This window comes from Embiotoca jacksoni, unplaced genomic scaffold (genome assembly GCF_022577435.1).
Source record: "Embiotoca jacksoni isolate LCO1_2020_lvr unplaced genomic scaffold, fEmbJac1.0.p SCAF_4, whole genome shotgun sequence".
NCBI lineage: Eukaryota > Metazoa > Chordata > Actinopteri > Embiotocidae > Embiotoca > Embiotoca jacksoni.
The window spans coordinates 21,924,525-21,940,811 of record NW_027185392.1 but is presented as its reverse complement, the minus strand read 5'-3'; the positions used below and the strand labels follow the sequence as shown (position 1 = coordinate 21,940,811).

General features: G+C 39.3%; 1 protein-coding gene across 1 annotated transcript; it reads left to right on the top strand.

The window, feature by feature from the left end:
* Positions 1 to 8,168: 8,168 nt before the first annotated feature.
* On the top strand, positions 8,169 to 11,555 carry lgsn (lengsin, lens protein with glutamine synthetase domain). Its single transcript, XM_069168348.1, has 4 exons — positions 8,169 to 8,210; positions 8,459 to 9,149; positions 9,923 to 10,089; positions 10,362 to 11,555. The coding sequence occupies exons 1-4, from the start codon at positions 8,169 to 8,171 to the stop codon at positions 11,553 to 11,555; spliced, it is 2,094 nt and encodes a 697-aa protein (XP_069024449.1).
* The last annotated feature ends 4,732 nt before the right edge of the window (positions 11,556 to 16,287 follow it).

The window sequence follows — 16,287 nt, the reverse complement described above, 5'->3', positions numbered from 1 at the left end:
AGCCGTCGAGGGCAGTGTGCAGCGGGTGGAGTTACCCCATCCAGGCCGAGTTATCGCTGGTTCTGGGAGGCGTCCCGGTCCTGCCAACTTTCCGGGGTCCCTCTTGTGGCTCAAGTGCTTCGGATCGATGGTGAGTTCGGCTGTTCACTCGTCTGCATAGGCAGCGTGCTGAGCCTGGCAGTAGTCCCCACTGCCCTTCAGAAACTCCATAAATGTGTGACCCAGAACACCACAGAACTGCTACAGGACACAAGAGGGAGACGAGAGGGAAGGAAAGGCTTTTAAAAACATAATTTAAGAACACTGACCTCTGTTGAGTTTTAACAAACACATAAAAGGTTTTGTTGGCTCAAGAAATACAAAATAATTCACATTAAAACTAAACCACTAGTGGATGTGCCCATTTGGTTTCATTAAACTTTTGTTATTTATTCTTGTCCAAACACTAATGATAAGTTTTTTAAAAACAATATCCTGATATCCTGACTGACAGGAGCACAACATTTAAGGTAGAGTTACAAATTAATATATTTAGCATAATTGATTCATCTACCAATTAGGCCTATATTAATCATCAGATTGTGAAAAATGCCCATCCCAAGTTCCCAAAGCCCATGGTGACATTGTCTGCTGTCTTATTTTGTCTTACCAAAAGACAACATTCAGTTTACAACAACAGTTGAGAAAGGATCACGTTTTAGATTCTGGAACCAATAACATTTTTGAAAGATAACTTGTTAATGGAATAATGTTAATGGAACTGCAGCAGTTAATTTTCAATCATTTGTTTTCAGGCAGTTATCAAACAAATATACCCAAAAATAAATAATTACTGTAGCCTTAGAAATTTTCTGTCTTGTCCCATTATTATGAATAAACATGACATAAGTCAAGACTAACGGACAGACATTTTTCATAATTTTTGATATTTTACTAACAAAATACTTTAATTCCCCCCCCCCCCCAAAATTGTTGATATTTAGGTATTGAAACTCAATCTTATTATAAACATTGCAGAACATGTCGCTTCTATGACAAATAATGCATTTATTCAAATGTTGGCCTTCATGTGATCCATGTTGTCTAGTCAAATACACCAGCCCTTCAGAAGCAAACACCAAGTGATTCAGTGGATACAAGATCTTATGCTGACCTTAAAATCATGTGAAAATATATCATCATGTTGTAAGCAAAGGCACCAAACACACACCACAATTCAATGGAGTCATGAAACAGCTCAATGTTTTGAGCAAAACCAAAACCCAGGGAAGAAAAACATCTGAAAAAAATCTGAATTTGATTTTTAGGAGTGGATTTCATACATTGCCACCACACAATTCTGCCAGAAATAAAAACTTATTCGTAATGAAAGTAAAAAAAAAAAAAGTCAAAAAAAAAAGTCCCTTTGGTGTTTAAAATTCTCTTTAATTCCTCCCTCACCAACCTATTGTTCCTCACAAATGGCTTTAAAAATGATACAAAGCAAGGAGTTTAAATTCACATCCAAGGGTGTGTTTGTGTTTATCAGTCACCTTAACAACATGTGAGAGTTAACAAATTGAGCAAGGCAATATCCACTGCAAGAGTCTGGGGTTTGATTCCCAGGATGAACAGGTGGTGTGGTTTTATGATTTTCATCCACAAACATGTTGGATATAATGTTTTGCAGCAATGCAAATGAGGGAAATCTGGGCAAAATGAAACTCTACCTTTCAATATGTTAAATAAAGTCCCACTGCAGTACAGTCTAATATCCTACCTAATGGTTGCCGGAGTAGAATAGTAAGGATGTGTTGTTTCTGACATCTAGGTCATATCTGTGAAGGCTGAGCTCATCATGAGGCCTTCAGCAGGGCTTTTTACATCCCCTCTGCTATTATCATCATTATAAATCTGACTCAGAAATGGCGTAAAACCTGAGGGCCCACTTTACTGCAAATGTTTTTCTTCTGCTTATTCTAGAAACAGGAAAACATGTTCAAGTATGCTGTTAATCTGCTATTTTCAGTCTGAAAAATGGTATTTAGTACAAAATATGATATGGCACCTAAAAGGGAAGCGATTGAATTGTTAAAAGCAAGGTAATATGAAGAATCATAGGATGCGTGTAACACAGAAGTAGGGGTTTTAAATAGATGGCATGTTACAGCACGACACTACAAGGCTGCAAAGTGTCCTTTGTGTGCGAGTGGGCGCCATCATATAACGTTAGAGGCCTATCGGCACATCAGGAGCTGGAACAGGAACACTGCACGTTGCTTAGAGGTGACAAATACGACGCTTCGTTGAAAGCAGCAGGCAGGTCGTTCATGTCGAAGACCACAATGTAGATATCATTTGCATTTCGCACGAAAGTGCGTCGATTTCATCCGACAGAAACTTCCGAGGGAACAAGCCAGGACCAGTCCGAGCAGCGCATCCGACAGCCGCTTCCCCAACCAGCACAGTAATGTTAAATTACACGTTAATGTCCGGGGGAAATTCCTATTCATTGAATTTGTGTTAGCATTGAATAAAGGGGCTGAATGTCGAGCGTCAGCGTCACGGGCGTATTGGACCGGGTTTGTCTCCGAGAAGGCCGTGATTTCACCAAAGAAACGTGAAGGCCAGCTGGTAACAGCAAACGATAACGTACTGATTTACCGTAGAAGCCGAGGAGATTAAAAACGGCAAACAAGATGGCAGCCAGAAGAAAAAAGATTACTTACTGGGATATGCTTACTCATTGAAGATTGTAGCTTAATCATACAGCCGGTCCCCAGAAAAAGGTAAAATTATTAAACGGTTCTCCACCATACAGTCCAGTGCTGTTTCTCCGAGCGGAGCCGAAGTCTCCTGATCTGCCAGGCCCACTGACGCACTGGAGAGAAAGACGAAGGACACTTCCTGTTAACATTTTCAAAATTAAATTATATGATATGATATGATATGATATGATATGATATGATATGATATGATATGATATGATATGATATGATATTGTATTGTATTATATTATATTACATTACATTACATTACATTGCATAGTATTGTATAGTATTGTATTGTATTGTATTATATTATATTATATTATATTGTATTATATTATATTATATGAGTGTATTTTGTATAGATTTGATTTAATTCATTTATCTTGTTTACTTTTGTATTCATGGGTGGTTAAATCTATACTGGGATTGGCCCCAGCCCCCTGTGAACCTTAGTGTGTATCATTGTTTTTGTTTTTTTCAACTTCAACTTCTTTAATGTCAATCCACCATATGACATACAGACATATAGATGGATAATGGATGGATGGGTAGTTGTACATGTTTCTTATTCTTTGCATTATGTCCCCCATAATACTAAAAGCCCAAATTTCCAAATTATACAGGACTTGACTTGAATGGGATGTATGAGCAGCCCCAAATATAATGAACAATAATAAAGGAGAAGATGAAAAAAAAAAAAATCTACTGTAAACACTATTGGGTCAGTTGTGAATATGTGATTGTTGAGTCAAGCATCAAAGGTAATTGTTTCAAAGGTAATATATTGCTGCATGGCTGGTAATTCTATCCATTCTAGCCTACCAACTTCACACAAAGTAGTCTGATTAACCAGCTTTGTACACAGTGGAGGCGGGGGGGCGTGCAAAACTGCAATCATAACATTTATAACATTTTACATTTTTTTTATATTTTGAGGTTTTGCTCTAAAGCATTTACATGTAATACAAAATATTTAATATTTGTCCGAAAATTTTATTCTAATTGTACGAGTTCTACATGTGATTAAACATTTCTTATTTTACTGTTTTCTATAGGCCTATTTTCAAATACAGTTTTGTCACATGCTTAATATCAATATAAATAGATTTATTGTATTTCTTTCCTTTCGTGCCTCTTTAATGGTACGTTTTAAACCTCTATTTTGAAAACAAACCCAATGAACTTCCGTTTCTTCCTGTATTTCATTCCCTCTATCTTGACAGAACTCTTGAAACCCCACCCTGAAAATGTGCGGTGTGATGTCCAGACATCTTTCTGCCTCCGAGCTGCACAGGTCAGATGATGACTGAAGCTGCTCCTTCAACTCCAGGGATCACATGTGGACAGAGGACACCAGAAATGATCCAGGCTTATAAACACCATTATTAAAACCATTCACTTATTCCATTTAGTCTGACAAAAAAAACATAGAACAATGAGTCATTATTATTATTTTTTGTTTCTTTGTATTCACAACAAAATTAAATTATTGTTTTATGTAAATAGAGAATGTAGGCTATTGTTAAAAAAAAAAAAAAAAAAAAAAAAAAAAACGAATTATATGTCTTAATTACGTATTTCTTTATTTTCCTTAATTTATCTTCCAATTTCCCATGGTGACCTGTGAGATACTCTGAGATCGAAAAGTGGATGATGGTATGCCACTCCAGACGCAACCGTACCCCTCCTATTTGTATTGATCCCTGGTTATATGCCGCTGGTTTTCTACCATTACATGTCTTGACTAAAAACAAAATTTTCCTTGTGGTGTTCGTCAAGTATACCAACACTATCTGTAGGCACTGTATCAAAGAGGTTGTCCAAATATATGTCAAATAAGACAGACAGTACATGCTTGCATATACCTTTGTAGAATATCTAGTTAGCCCACTTCTGTGGTTCAAAGCATTTAAAATTTTTATTTGAAAATCTTAATGTCTTTAGGAAGCATATAGATAGCCTACCATATCAACACAAATGTCAATAGATGTATGCTAAATACTTGTATTCCTCTGTGGAAAAAGTAAGTACAACCTTCAGCAGAAATAACCTCTGATAGGCCTTTCCTGTAACTGGCCACTGCACTCTGAAATCTGTTTGTTATAATTTTTGACCACTCGATGCAAAATTACTTCAGTTAAGATATTTGAGGCGTTTCTTGCATTTAGGCTACTGGCTGTTTCAAATTCCCACACAGAATTTCAAAGCAAAACTGGCTTCCGCCTGGCTTCCCCATTTTTTTTTCACAATGTAGTTGCCATTTTTAATAAAATGCTTTAACAGTTTCATGAATTCCTCCGTGTTGTTTCAGCTATCTCTTTTTCATATTTCTCATTGAATATTTTACAATGAGTGAAACAGTGCCAAATGTTATTTGGGGTGAATGTGTGGTGAAAATGTATATTACAGTGCAATTTTCACTAATATCCATGTCCTGGGGGGAAGGCAGGCCCAGTTTGCTTCCCCTAGTGAAAAAAAGAGAGATTAAATGATTAACCAATTAGATGAGGGTACAGTCATACTGCTGCCAAACTGCAATTAGTCAGGACTAGGTCAAGAGAAGCCAGCTGCCCTTCGGCATCACATTAAACCAATAGCATGTCATCAATGTCATTGAATAACAGAAGATAAACATTAGCCAGTTTGTATTGGTATCACAGTTAGCAACATTAACAGAGGCAGTTATGGAGGGCAGAGATTTGGAGTATTTAGTTAAAAACTGTTTTACTAAACTACCATTAGAGCAGTAATTTAAAATTAAATCACCAAACTAGAGCAGAAAAAAGAGATTCAGACTTTCAATGTGAAAAATTGTGTCCACACTGACTATTGACAACTGAGAGGGATGGCAAACCAAAAAGTAACATCGATTTTTGGATGTGGAAGGATTGACGAGGCTCTGGACACGCCAAGAAGCATTAACGCAAAGAAGCACAATGAACAGGTAAAAACTGATATTCTGATGAGACTCATTGTTGTTCAGCCTTGCACCTTGATACGCTAAATATGCTCTCTAAGGCAAAAGCTGGAAAATAAGTGGCGTTCCATTAATTTACAAGGATTTCACCTGGCCTGGAAGGATAGTCTAATATATATATATATATATATATATCTATCTATATATATATATATATAGATATATATATATATATATATATATATATCTATATATATATATATATAGATAGATATATATCTATATATATAAGAAAGCTCTCCGTAATGCCATAACTGCATATTATTCATCATTCATAGAGGAAAACAAGAATAAACCTAGGTTTCTTTTCAGCACTGTAGCCAGGCTACAAGCTTTGATCCCATCCCAACAACACTATTCAAGGATGTCTTTCTCTTAATTAGTACTAACAGTACATATTTTATCATCTCTCTCAACAGGTTATTTACCACAGTCTGTTGCTGTAATGAAACCTTAACTTAAAAAATCTACTCTTGATCCAGCAGTTTTAGGAAACTACAGACCCATTCGTGACCTGCCCTTTATTTATAAAATCATTGAAAAAGTCATTTAAAGTCAATTACGTGACCATTTACAGAAGAAAGGTCTGTCTGAATATTTTCAGTCAGGCTTTAGAGTGCATCATAGCACAGAAACAGCACTCGTGAAAGTTACAAATGATTTCTTAATAGCCTCAGACAATGGTTCTCACCCTGCTGGATCTCAGTTCTGCATTCGATACAATTATCACAACATTTTATTACAGAGATTGGAACATGTTACTGGGAAAGAAACTGCATCAAAACAAACAAACAAACAAACAAACAAACAAACAAACAAACAAAGGAACTGCATTTGACCGGTTCAAATCTAAATTAACAAATTGAAATCAGATAGATTTTAATTTGTTAATGTCAACAATGACTCCATCAGGCAAACAAGAGTTGATTATGGTTTTCTACAAGGCTTGCTGTTAGGCCCAATACTTTTCACTTTATACATGCTTCCTTAGACGATATCATGAGGAAATACTGCATAAACTTTCATTGTTATGCAGGTGACACCCAGCTATATCTTTCTATAAAACCAGACCAAACAAATCAGCTGGTAAAACTAAAAGAATGTCTGAAAGACATAAAAGTCTGGATGTTGTTTTTTTTTTACTTTTAAACTCAGATAAAACAAAGATGGCCATAAACACCTTAGAGAATTTTTCTCCAGTCACTAATTTACTCTGGATGACATTAACTTGGCCTCCTGCACCACTGTGAGGAACCTTGGAGTTATCTTTGATGAGGATTTGTCCTTTAGCTCACATAAAGCAAGTCTCCAGGACTGCCTTATTTCATCTTTATATTAATAAAATCAGAAACATCCTGCTTTTGATGCTGTGATGCAGGAAAGCTAATTCATGCATTTGTTACTTTTGGGATAAATTATTGTAATTGCTTGTTGTTGAGATGTCCAAATTACTCATTAAAAACCCTGCAGTTGATCCAAAATGCTGCAGCAAGAGTACTGACGGGATTTAACAAGAGAGCTCATATTTCTCCTATTTTAGCTTCTCTTCATTGGCATCCTACAAAATCAAGAATAGAATTTCAAATTCTCCTGCTGACTGACAAAGCTCTTCATGACCAGGCTCTTTCTCATCTCAGAGCTTATTGAACCATATCACATTCGCTCTCAGGTTTTTCTTCCTTTTAAATGGGAGGTTTTTTTTTGCTCCTGGTGGCTGTTGTTGAATTGTTGGGTTCCTTTGTATAAAGTTGTACATTTCTGTTGTAAGGATTTTACTATATTAAGTGCCCTAAAAGTGCGCTATATTAATAAAACAAATAGAATAAAATTCAAATGTGGTAAATATTGTTTTGTCAGCCACATATAAACCCTTTTAATATGCAATGCATTAGAAAGTCGTACTATTTAGGATTGATCAAAGTCAAAAGATTTGAAACTATCCAGTTGCCTGAGCAAATGTTGAATAAATTGTTACAGTTGCCAGTAAACATCTATGTCAATTTATTCTCTCGGAAACACACTTTAGATTGGAGAATCATTTCACTCAGGCATTTAGTACCTCTTCAATGGATACACCATCAACAACAGAAGCTATTGTCTAGTCTCCATAGTTGTGTGTTTTTATCTCTCTGGAATAAATACTTTTGCTCCTATATCTTTCTGGAAGCATAAGCAGAGCTGCTGAGCTCTGCAGTTTCCCTCTGCAATTACACAAAAGCAACACTGAATGGTCTTCACCAGCAGCCAATAAGCTCAAAGCAGCGCTGATTCACTGTCTACCAGCAGCCGGCCAGTGCCAGTTTCCAGCTGGACTCCCGAAGGTGTTGGGGGGCAAAAAGAATTTTCTAATCCGTCACTATTGTACCAATTGTCTATAAAAATTAATGTGCGAGTGAAGCTCTGCCTTCACATCAAGGCTATCAAATTCCAAATCACAGTTCATGAGTACAAACAAAGAAATGAATGACTCTGAAGATTTCAAGGTAACAACTCCACATCTACCTTCTTTATTTGAATTTTGTTCTTACAAATTATTGTCGGTGGATACAGCAGTTTGGGCTTCATTTGAGCTTTTACTTGACTTTGTTGAATAGATTTGTATTTCAGATATTTAGGTCTTTTTTATTTGATATCATTAAGGTTTGATTTCTTAATCTCTTTGACAATCTACATCATGCAGACTTGATTATCTCTTACCATTCTTGTGACAGACCCATTATGTGTTTTCCAGGAGAGCCAAAGTAGAAGCAAAGACCAAATAGATGGCACGGGGATGAGCCTCGGCAACAAGAAGGGAGTGAGGGTGAGTGGGAAATATGCGCCTCCGATAGACTGGAGCAGCAGAGGAGGAGGTCCATCCATCATCCACTCTCCCACCAACACACCGATACCTCCAGACAGCCCCACGGTTATCTCCATTGCACCTCTACCTCATAGGCCTCCAGAGAGAGTTGATGATGCCAGGATGGATGAACCTACAGCCGGGGAGGACTGGAGGAGAGAGGCATTATCTCATACCAGGGCATCCTACGGAGAGATGGCCGTCCCCAGGCAAACCATGGAGGAGCTAAAGACCATCTTAAGGGACAGTCCTCTGCTCAGCATCTGGGGAAGAGATGATGGAAAACCAGGGAGTCCCTATACGTATCTTCATGGCAGCAGTGGCGGTAGTAGCGGTGGAAGGCCCGGTGGACACCAGGACGATGGAAACCCCCACAGGGCGTTCAGCACCTTCAAACCTCACTCTGACGCTTCCAGAAAGGGGGCCAGGTCAAGAGATGGCACATCTATTCAGCTGCCTTCAACCATGGATTCATCCAGCTCGTTCAGGTCTAATGCCAACACAAATAGGCAGCCTGGAGTCAGGACACACACACATGCAAGCGGTGGCTCCTGGGGAGAGACTGCAGCTTCTCATTCAGGTTGGTGACGTTTTGGTTAAAAGACTAGTTTATCCTTTACATAAATAAGGAAAAAAAACTCATTGGATTGTAGCATCAAGTCCTTTCCTTTTTTTTTTTAATCTCTTGATTGACTTGACTTGATTTCAACCATCAGTACAAACTGAATTCTTTGTGCTTGTCCTGAGTATGAAAAAAGGGAACCCTTTATCCTTTTTTCTTTGTTTTCTTTTTAATATTTCAGCATATTTCAGCATAATATTCACTTGATTTGAACCATTCTGTTTTGTGGTCTTTTAATGATAATAAACTGATTTGTCTCTTAATAATAACTTGGACTTGATCCCTAGCAGCAGGATTTACATCGGTTTGATTCCAAAGATACTTCCTAATCATTATTTCTATATTTAGAACAATCAGGAGAGACAATTAAAAAAAAAAATCTGCCAGGAGGTTGGTTTTCAGTGGGATTTGATGTTCTTTGTCCTCAGCTATATTGTCAATGACCATGAATGGGATATTTTACACTGCAAAAATTGCACTTGTTAGTGCTCTCTGATGGAGTAACTATGGCACTGTTTCCAATGGCTTTGTTTTTGTGCCATTTTTGCATTGCATTTTCATGTTACTTATTGGTTGACAGGGTGACAAAGGATGACTCTTAAGCTTTGAGTTTTTGAAAAACCGGGGAAAATGTATAAACTGTTTATGTTTATTTTTCTTTTCAATAACGGGAGACTTGTAAGCAAAGGTTGTTTACTGTATTAAAAGATATTTCTAACTCTATTTCATAGATAACGTTAACGACATTGTCGAGATCTCTGTGAATCAGAGGTTCATTGCAACCATGGAGCAGATCAAGCAGCAGATCGCCCGAGAAAACATCAACTTCGTCCGCTTCGAGGCCACCGATCTCCACGGGGTGTCCAGGTCCAAGACAGTACCTGTCCGCTTCTTCCATGTAATGAAATCTATCTATCTATCTATCTATCTATCTATCTATCTATCTATCTATCTATCTATCTATCTATCTATCTATCTATCTATCTATCTATCTATCTATCTATCTATCTATCTATCTATCTATCTATCTATCTGTCTATCTATCGCTCTCGCTCTCTCTCTCTCTCTCTCTCTCTCTCTCTCTCTCTCTCTCTCTCTCTCTCTGTCTGTCTGTTTATCTGTCTATCCATCCATCAATCCATGATTTCAATGTAAATGTTGTATTCACAGGAGAAAGCGGTATATGGGGTATCAATGCCACGAAGCTACTTGGAGCTGACCCTGAGCCCAAAGAGCAATGAAGTGGACCATGCCAGCGCCGCCAACTTCAGTAGTGATGTCCTTCTGATCCCTGACCTTTCGACCTTCCGGGTCCTACCCTGGGCTGAGCAGACAGCACGGGTCATCTGCGACCCGTGCACTGTGACAGGAAGCCCCCTCCGCACGTCGCCACGCCTCATTGCCAAGCAGCTCCTCGGCCAGCTCCAAAGCTTGGGGTTCTCTCTGCACTCATCCTTCACCTACGAATGCTGCGTCCTGGGAGCGCCGGATCGAATCGGACCAAAGACACTCCTGTTCCCTGCCACTACCCTGCTCAGCAACCATGACCTGCCTTTCTTTCAGCAGCTGGTGGACAGCATGTACTGCATGGGTGCGGACATAGACAGCATCGCTTCTGCAAGTGGCCCCGGCCAGATGGAGATCGTCCTGAGGCCAGAGTTTGGGATTGCGTCCGCCGATAGCGCCTTCACCTTCCGCACTGGCATCAAAGAAATGGCTCGTAAACACAGCTACATCGCCAGCTTTTTCACTGACGATGGTCTGTACAACGCGGGGGTGCTCTCTCATAGCCTGTGGGATGCTAATGGGCGACGTAGCCTCTTCCACAGTGGGGAGAAGGCTGGTGAGTTGTCTGAGATTGGTAGGAAATGGCTGTCTGGCCTTCTCACTCACTCTGCTGCCCTGAGCTGCCTGATGTCCCCCGGCCTGGGCTGCCGGAGCCACATTGCCAAGACGATCAAAGACCCCAAGCGGATGATGTATGCCACTCATGGCAGCAATGATAACAGCAGCTCCTTCAACATCAAGTGTCATGGTGGGAGGGAGACACACATTGACAACAAGTTGGGCTCAGCCATGGCTAACCCGTACATTGTACTGGCTGCTACAGTGGCTGCAGGACTGGATGGTATCAGACGAAACCTGAACGCCGAGAGCAGTCTGAGCAAAGCTCACTGTCAGCAGAAAGAGTTTGCCATTCCCGTGAAGCTTGATGATGCTCTGGAGGCATTGGGGGAGGATCATGTCATTCGCAGCACCCTTGGAGAGCCTTTTGTTCAGTATTTCATTGCAATGAAAAAGTTTGAGATTGAAACCCAGGAACTGGATGATGAGAGGAACAAATGCCTAGAGTATTTCATCTAGAAAGCCTAATTTCTTTATGTATGAAACACACTTCCACCTGCCACACAAATAAAAGCATGAAAAACAGCTGCTTGAATGTAAACGGTTTTTTATTTTATATACAATGTTGATCCCTTCTTATAATACAGATTGTTGATATTTTTCAGTTATTTCAAAATAAAGGAATAACAATCCCCAATTTGCAAAGCAGTATTGTGCAATTTTTCTGTCCTGTGTACAAATTTTGCTTTACTTTAAAATGCTGAATCTGCTGTTGCTGGTGGACAGTTTATTAGCACTAAAACAGCAAAAAACGAAGTGGTATTGTAATGAAAAAGGTATGCCAGGGAAGGAAGCTCAAATATACAGTAACACACACACACACACACACACACACACACACACACACACACACACACACACACACACACACACACACACACACACACACACACATCATAACATCCGCCGTTGCATAATTACAGAGGCTAGTGTAAGTGGAGTCGGATTGTCTGAACATGGTGGTCCTTATGAATTATCTTTCTCATCTTTCCTTGACCTCATGACGTTTTCCTGTGGGGTCAAGGAGTAGAGCTTAGGAAAGGATTTAGGAGGTCATTTTATAGACTATTTTTCTGTCTTTTGGTAGACAAAGGTAAGAGGTCACTGTGACCTTACATCCATCCTATCCATCATTTCAGTCTTGTGAATGTGATATCTCAGGACCGCCATGAGGAAATTTCTTAAAATGTGGCACTGACATTGGTGATCAAAAGTTACTGACATCACACAAAACGTTTGTGTCGCTAACTCAATCACTTATACGGTAATAATAACAACATTTTACACAAATACAAGTGGTGCAGTAGGATGAAATTATTATTTTTCTTGTCTGTCTTTTATTCCTCACCATAACTGAGGAGCAGAAAGGGAGATTGTGACCATATTTCACAGGTATGATAGATACGTAATTAGTGACATTAGTGATGTTCACCAGTTTGGTTCCGCCCATCAGACTTTTCAGTTTGGTCCGAGCTGTTGATTGGTTCCTGCATGAACTGGTATTTGTCAGAAAGGTTACTGGTTGTTTGGGAGCTGGTTGCAGGTGCACCCTCAGCCCACATGGAGGCACAAGCAGGAGGTTTAATGACAAAGTCTCCTCCAGAAAAGGTTGTTCTATCTTGTGTTGCTGAGATGTCATTCATTTTGCCAGGCATCAGAACTGACCATCCTTTTCTTCTTGTGCGTAAATGTTGGTGTTACTATTGCAAGCTAAATAATGAAGTAATTTAAAAAAAAAGAAGCTTAATTTAATGAGGTCATTGAATGTTGCTATATATCAACAGCAGCTCATAATTCTGTGTATGTTATTTGACAATTTTGATGTGTTCAGTTTTTTCTACAATGTAGAAAATAGTAAACATGAAATGAACCCTGGAATGATCCGGTGCGTCCAAACATATTACTGGTACTGTAGGTCAGTTTAAACCACTAAACATTTGACTGTTGGTACAATTGCAAGAAAAACTGTTCTCCCAGCACAGCTGTCACTGCAGTGTCCGCCCCCTGACACATAAACACACAATTTACAGTGAATGGTTGCCTCATTTATAATAGTGTTTTATGCAAATTTATACAATTTTCTGATGCACACAAAACACCAAACTCATTTCTGAGTTATGAGTGCACACATGACAGATGACAACTTCTCTTTGTAAATCACAGTCAACTTGAAAGTGTGCCAAATTGACACATGTGAGCCTTGTGAGTGGTGCAGAGCCCAGTGATGCAGATGGAGCACATCCCTTGAACAGTACCTGTGTTACATGTGTTCCTGTGACCACCGGTATGTGCACTGGGTTGTTTAGGTGCTGGTTCAACATGGACTTGAGCAGAGAGCGCATCCTAAAACTTTGTGTCACCAATGGTGAGTCCAAGCAAAGGCTTCTTTTTGGTCTCCCTCTGTGGTGGTTTATTTGCAGCAGTTTCACTTTGAAGATCTTATAAAACAGTTTCCAAGAGATATTGAGATGTGCCTGCTTACGTGGGCTGTAATATGAGCTACTGCTAATTGCTGCTGCTTTTACAGGATGGAAACTCTATTGAACTGATCTGCAGCTGGGGAAAACTAATGGTCTTTCTTTCCTCGACAGTCCTCGTGAGAGAAACTTTCACAACAGACTTTGATGATTTTTGCAAAAGCACTTTCATAAGATAACAAATTATTTTAGACTGACTGACTTTCATGTCTTAAAGTAATGATGTCCTGTTGTTTCTCTTTTCTTTGCCACAATATGGATTACTCCAGTAGTTGAATAGGGCTGTTTGCTGTAAACTAAAAATACATCAAGATGTTACAACTGATGGTCAAGACATTTTTGACAAGCATCACCTGTAACTTAAAACCAACTGGTTGTTAACAATGTGCAAAGCTGTCATCAAGGCAAAGAGTGTCTACTATGATGAAACAAAAATATGAAAAACCTAGTTTGCTTTTTTTGTTTTCCTAATTCCATATGAACACAAAGAACAACTTCACACTGCAGTGTCAGCCCCTGACACACAAACAGATTGCCTCTTTTATAAAACTGATTGATGAACATTTATAAATATTATTAATGCACGCAAAACACCAAAATGTAGTCTGAGTGCAAATTCTCTTTATAAATTAGTAATCTTGAAAGTGTGCAACAGTGTACACACCCATAGCATACTTCGGGTATTTACCAAAAAGTTCAATGCAAATGTCTCATAATATTGATGTGTGTCCTTGTAGAGAAGAGCAGCAGTATTAGACAGACTGGTGGCAACTGCAGGAACAAACATTAGAGCCAGGAAGTCTGTAATAAGCTGGATCCCTGGCAGTGTGCAGTGATTCGTACCACATGAGTAATGATAGACAGTGTGGATGGGACTTTTTTGAGTCTGGCGTGACTTTTCTGTCACGCCAGACGTTTAATATGTCCTGCTGTTATGAGTGACACCGTCTAATCTGTCAGTTGTCATGTACACTTTTATTCAATATGTTTATTCACAATGCAGAATTAGTGGGTGTTTGTCTCCCACCTCAGGTGGAGTTTCCTGAAGCTCACATCTACAAGTAGACTCGGAACACATTGATTTCAGAGATGATGCCTGCTGCCTGAAAACTCCTTGATGGCGGCAACAAGTTACAGCTATAGCAACTGCAGCTCTCACAGTGAAGAAGACGGCCATGTCATAATGCTCTGAATTTTGGACCAATGACCCAAACACAGCACAGCACTGTATATTCTAACTTATAGTTCTTGTTATTGTAACAATCCATTTGCGTTTTTATGAGGACTGAGATATCGGCCCCAAACACTTTTGCTGCAACACTGACACAATAGAAGAGGGTAGAATCTTGCAAATGTTGCCAGTGGCTTTGGAAAATTACATTGAAACATTGTGCTGCAGCCAGTGTTTGAGATGGAAAGAACAAATGCTGGTACTACCCTTAGTGACATTTTGGTGTGTTTATTGGCCAGTATCAGCAAATTGTTGCATTTTATTTTCTGAATTGAAACAGTAAACCTGTTGTATTATGTAATTGAATAGTTGATGGGACAAACAACACTATTATACATCATGAACAAGATAATTACATACGTTGACTATGTTCTGGGGTTAAACTGAATCGTGCTTTTGCTGATGCTAACATGACATCCAAGTGGCAAACAACAGTGACATCACCCACTGGTTTGTGAACTGCCACAATCAAGCCTGTATAGTTTGGATTTTGGCCATTGCCATCTTTCTATTTTGGAGCCAGAAGTGACCATATTTTAGAAGATGTACATACTATTGTGAGGCAGCTTTTTCTGACATGAATGCCATGAAATGTAACTTAAGAACAAGACTGACAGATACATGACTAAATGTGAATACATTCCATGCAGTACCGGCCATCCCTATACAGTGCCTTGCAAAAGTATTGACCCCCTTGGCGTATTTCTTTTTTTGTTGCCTTACAACCTGGAATTAAAATTGATTTTTTTTTTTTTTTGAGGGGGTTTGTATTATTTGATTTACACAACATGCCTACCACTTTGAAGATGCAAAATATGTTTTATTGTGAAACAAACAAGAAATAAGACAAAAAAACAGAAAACTTGAGCGTGCATAACTATTCACCCCCCCAAAGTCAATACTTTGTAGAGCCCCCTTTTGCAGCAATTACAGCTGCAAGTCTCTTGGGGTATGTATCTATAAGCTTGGCACATCTAGCCACTGGGATTTTTGCCCATTCTTCAAGGCAAAACTGCTCCAGCTCCTTCAAGTTGGATGGGTTCCGCTGGTGTACAGCAATCTTTAAGTCATACCACAGATTCTCAATTGGATTGAGGTCTGGGCTTTGACTGGGCCATTTCAAGACATTTAAATGTTTCCCCTTAAACCACTCGAGTGTTGCTTTAGCAGTATGCTTAGGGTCATTGTCCTGCTGGAAGGTGAATCTCCGTCCCAGTCTCAAATCTCTGGAAGGCTGAAACAGGTTTCCCTCAAGAATTTCCCTGTATTTAGCGCCATCCATCATTCCTTCAATTCTGACCAGTTTCCCAGTCCCTGCCGATGAAAAACATCCCCACAGCACGATGCTGCCACCACCATGCTTCACTGTGGGGATGGTGTTCTCGGGGTGATGAGAGGTGTTGGGTTTGCGCCAGACATAGCGTTTTCCTCGATGGCCAAAAAGCTCAATTTTAGTCTCATCTGACCAGAGTACCTTCTTCCA